The 4,868-nt window shown below is 52.2% G+C and overlaps 1 protein-coding gene across 1 annotated transcript in view; it reads left to right on the top strand.

The window, feature by feature from the left end:
* Positions 1–3,831, top strand: part of GMEB1 (glucocorticoid modulatory element binding protein 1) — a 12,060-nt gene extending 8,229 nt beyond the window's left edge. Inside the window, exon 8 of the mRNA XM_010003048.1 lies at positions 3,125–3,831. Coding sequence (XP_010001350.1) covers positions 3,125–3,831 — 707 coding nt within the window. The remainder of the gene's footprint in view (positions 1–3,124) is intronic.
* Positions 3,832–4,868: the final 1,037 nt, after the last annotated feature.

Below are 4,868 nucleotides of genomic sequence, written 5' to 3' on the forward strand. Positions count from 1 at the left end.
GAGATCATGGAAGTCAACTTCCTTCCTGCTTCTTCTTCCTTTCTCTTCCATCCACGGCCAGTGTCCAAAGAGGACTCCATCTATCCATCACCATTGACCCCTAGGTCCGTGCATTCCTGACCCTCATCACTCCACCCTCCGCCCCTGTCTGCTCTGCCGCTCTCTCCGGCAGGTCCAGGACATTTCAGGACTGCTCACAGCTTGGGAGATGCTGTAGGAGCTGCTGGGGGTGGGGGGAGGCAAAAGGGGTTTGAACAATCCTGAACACATTTGTATATAATTGTACGTATTTTCTTTTATCACTTGTGTTTCCTTAAACCTGTCTAGTTTTGTTTTCAATCCAGAATGTCTCTCTGTCTTGACCTTGCTTCTTTTCACAGCAAAACCAGCATCCAGAAGAATTTGGATGATCTTTTTGCCTTTCTCAAAAACTTCTGATGTGTCACCCCACACAATTATGTCATCAATGTACTGCAGGTGTTCTGGAGCTCCACCCTTCTCCAGTGCAGCATGGATCAGTCCATGGCAAATGGTTGAGCTGTGTTTGCACCCCTGGGGCAGTCGATTCCAGGTGTACTGGACTCCCCTCCAGGTGAAAGCAAACTGTGGCCTGCACTCTGGTGCTATAGGAATAGAGAAAAAGGCATGAGCAATGTCAATAGTGGCAACACCACCTGGCTGCTTTCGACTCCAGCTCATACTGAAGTTCTAGCATGTCCGGTACAGCAGCACTGAGTTGGTGGTGTCTCCTCATTGAGGCCACAATAATCCACTGTCAGCCTCCACTTGCCAAAAGGCTTTCACACTGGCCAGATAGGACTGTTGAAGGGTGAGTGAGAACTGCTGGTCACTCCTTGCTTTCCAATTGCCAGATTAGCTTATGAATGGGGATCACAGAGTCTCTGTTGGTGCGATACTGTCGTCTGTGCACTGTTGACGTGGCAATTGGCACCTGTTGGTCTTCAGCCTTCAGCAACCACACTAGAGAAGGGTCATCTGAAAGGCCAGGCAAAGTATGCAGCTGTTCAGTGTTCTCAGTCTCTACAGCTACTATACCAAGGGCCCACAAGTACCATTTTGGGTCACAGAAGTATCCTTTCGTGAGATAGTCTATGCCAAGGATGCAAGGAGCATCTGGCCCAGTCACTACAGGGTGCACTTACCACTCCTTACCAGTGAGGCTCACAATGGCCTCCACAACAGTCAGTTGTTGAGATAACCCTGTTACTCCAGAAATAGTGACAGATTCTGTGCCTTTATGATTTGATGGCACCAGTGTGCACTGTGCACCAGTGTCCACCAGGGCTTTATACCTTTGTGGTTCTAATGTGCCCGGCCATCGAATCCACACAGTCCAGTAAACTCGGTTGTCCCTCTCCTCCCCCTGGCTGGAGGCAGGACACCTCTAATATTGAGCATTTGAGGTTGAAGCACCATCCTGGTTGAAGGACCAGTCGCCGGAGACTGAAGCATGCTTCTTCCTGGAAGAACCATCTCCTGCCTGGTTCAATTGCTGATCCTGAGTCAAACCATGAGAAGGATGCAGGAGCTTGGTCTGCCCTTGGGGGGGGGAGAGCAGAGGCAGTTTCAGAAAAAGCAGCAGAAAAATTGGGGTGTAATCCAAGCATTTTTTGAGTACCTGTGTCTCACGTGGGACCAGGCATCCATCCTCACACCCTTCCCTTGCAGATGCTGCAGTCCTGAACAACGTTGCCCACACCTTTGGCCTGATGGACACAGTCAAGAAGGGTCTCGACAACAAGAAAAACCAGACAGAGCAAGGAGAGGAGCAGTTCCTCTACACACTGGCAGGTACAGGCAGTGCCCAGCAGGGTTGCTCATCCTGTTGCTGCTCTTGGGAGATGCTTTTCCTTCAACATATGAACCATGTTTGGCTTCTTGTTCAATACACAAACATGTCCCGATCCCTTTCCCACCTGGGGTTTGTGTGGAATTCCCCTCACATGGAGCAGTTGCTTGGGCCCCACCTAAGGAGCTTCTCCTTGCACAGGCTGCTGAGTTGTCTCCTGGTCCTGGTGTGGAGCTATCAGGTGTCTGGCTGCTTCTGAGCTGCAGCCAATAACCTGATCCCCCAGGGCTGGATGAGGCTCCATCCTCAGTGTGTCCTGTAGGACCTGCTCGTATTTGGGGTGTCCCAGTCCCCCACTGCCCTGGATAAATGATGTTACTGGGCTGCTTCAAACGTTCATAAAAATCTGAGGGAGATGTTTGGTTGACCCAGGCAGACCTGCTCCCTGTTACAGGGCAGGTGTTTGGCTCCTGGGAGGGGACCCAGCTGAGCTCAGGAAGCAGCTCCGGCTGCCTGGAGGGGCTTTGTCCACCCTCCCTCCTGGGTGGGTCTTGCTTGGTGGGGAGAAATGCCCAACTTCTTGCTGGGGGAAAGAGAGTGGAAATAGCAAATCCTAGAATTGTTTTGGTTGAAAAAGACCTTTAAGGTCATCAAGCCCAATCACTAACCCACCACTGCCAAGGCCACCATTGCTCCATGTCCCTCAGAACCACACCTACACAACCCCTCCAGGGATGGGGACTCCCCCCCGGGCAGCCTGGGCCAGGGCTTGACAACCCTTTCCATGGAGAAATTGTTCCCAAGATCCAATCTAAACCTTCCCTGGCACAACCTGAGGCCACTTCCTCTTGTCCTGTTGCTTATTCAGATGACCAGTTTCACTGGAAAAAGTGAAGGGAGAACTTTTTCCTGCTTATGAAGGTCTCCCCTCAGCCTCTTTTGCTCCAGGCTGGACACCCCCAGCTCCCTCAGCTGCTCCTGCTCAATTTGTGCTCCAGCCCCTTCCCCACATTGGAGCAGCATTGCCTGCTCCTCACCCAGGTGCTGGCAGCAGCCAGAGCAGGCTGAGCAGAATATTGCCCAGGTCCATGTGGGTGGCAGGAAAACCTGGCCCTTTCCTTCCCTGCAGTTTGATCTTGAGTGAAATCATAGAATGGCTTGGGTTAGAAGAAACCTTATAGATCATCTAGATCCAACCCCCCTGCATGGGCAGGGACGCCTCCCCCCCAGCCCAGGTCAGGACCCCTCCTGTGGCAGACACGGGCTGCCCTGGTTGGTTGTGGAACCCAGCAGCTTCCCCCTTCTCCTTTGTAGACCTGGAGCGGCAGCTGGAAGAGCAGAAGAAACTGGCCAAGGACCAGAAGGCTAAATCCCAAACCATCCAGAACGTGGTGCTGATGCCTGTCAGTGCCCCCAAGCCCCCCAAGAGGCCCCGGCTGCAGCGCCCGGCCTCGGCCACCGTCCTCAGCCCCTCCACCCCCCTCCAGCAGCCCCAGTTCACCGTCATCTCCCCCATCGCCATCGCCCCCGTGGGACAGCAGTTCTCCGTGGGCAACATCCCCGTGGCAACCATCAGCCAAGGCTCCAGCCCCGTGACTGTCCACACCTTGCCTTCTGGCTCCCAGCTCTTCCGTTACGCCACCGTGGTGTCCTCCTCCAAGACCAGCTCCTCCGACGCCGTCACCCTCCACCCCTCCTCCAGCCTGGCGCTGCTCAGCTCGGCAGCCATGCAGGACAGTGGCAACCTGGCCAACGTGGCAACGGTGGTCAACCCCGTGGAACTGGTGGCCATGGAGTCTGGGCTCACCTCCACCATCCAAGCTGTGGAAGGCACCTCAGAGGATGGACAAACCATCATAGAGATTGACCCGGCGCCCGATCCCGAAGCGGAGGCGGAGGAGCCGGAGGGGAAAGCTGTGATCCTGGAGACAGAGCTGAGGACTGAGGACAAAGTGGTGGGAGATGTGGAGGATCATCAGCACCAGGTCCATAACGTGGAGATTGTGGTCTTGGAGGACTAGCAAGCGTCACTTTGGGGGAAGAGTTGGGAATTTGTTGCATTTTGGCCTTTTTTCTGAAGCATCTTTTCCAGCCGCCCCGTTTATTTCCATGGACGTTCTTCATTGTCCTGTATATATTTTATATAATTATTATTATTTTATTATTTTTTTGTTTTTTTCCAAACAAAAAGCTGGATAACCATGTGAGACCTGCCCAAGGTTCCGTGGAGCACTGAACAAATACCCTCTTTGCAGGGTAGGAGGAGAGACTGGATCTGAACAACCCACCCAGGCAGGGGATCCTGCCTTTTGATTTCTGAGAGAGACAAAAAAACCCGGTGACTGTTTGGGGACACACACAGGGTTTTTTGGGGTGGAGCTGGTACCTCATTTGTATTTTTATTTTCCCCCAGGGAAGGGAATTCTGTCAGACTCTTCATTGTCACCTCAACTGGGAATTTTTTATTGTTGTTATTATTATTATTCTTGCTTCGGGGAAGGCGACAGTAACACTTGACTGTCCGTGTCCCCCTCCTCCTCCTCCACACCAGTTGGGTTTTTTTATACCTGTATTATTTTATATTTCTTTGCTCTCTCCTGTCCTGATTTCCCAGCCCTGAGACCTCCTCTCCCTGGTCTCAGGGTCCCTCTATCCCAATGCCACCTCTTCCCATTGCACTTCTCCCTCATCCCTTTCCCCTCGGTGCTTGGAGACTCCGACATCGCTTCAACTTTTTTGCATCAAAGCAGGAAAAAAAAAAACAACCCAACAAACCAGATCCATTTGAGCTTCAAAACCACAACCTCCCCCCCCTTGGCTGCTCAGCTCTCGGGGTGTACAAAGCATGTTGTGCTGTTGCTTTCCAGGAGATCCAGATTCTGGATCTGGAGCAGCTTCTGTTTACACCTTGTGCTGGGGCTGCTCCGTGCTTGTTGCTACTTGTTTGGTGGTTTTATTTGTGTATTATTGGGTTTTTTTTTTAATTTCTTCTTTCTTCCTATAATCTCTTGGCAGGATCAGAACTGGCCCCGTTGCTCTGCTCTTTTCCCTCTTTCCC

This window comes from Chaetura pelagica, unplaced genomic scaffold (genome assembly GCF_000747805.2).
Source record: "Chaetura pelagica isolate M959 unplaced genomic scaffold, ChaPel_1.0 scaffold318, whole genome shotgun sequence".
Taxonomy (NCBI): Eukaryota; Metazoa; Chordata; class Aves; order Apodiformes; family Apodidae; genus Chaetura; species Chaetura pelagica.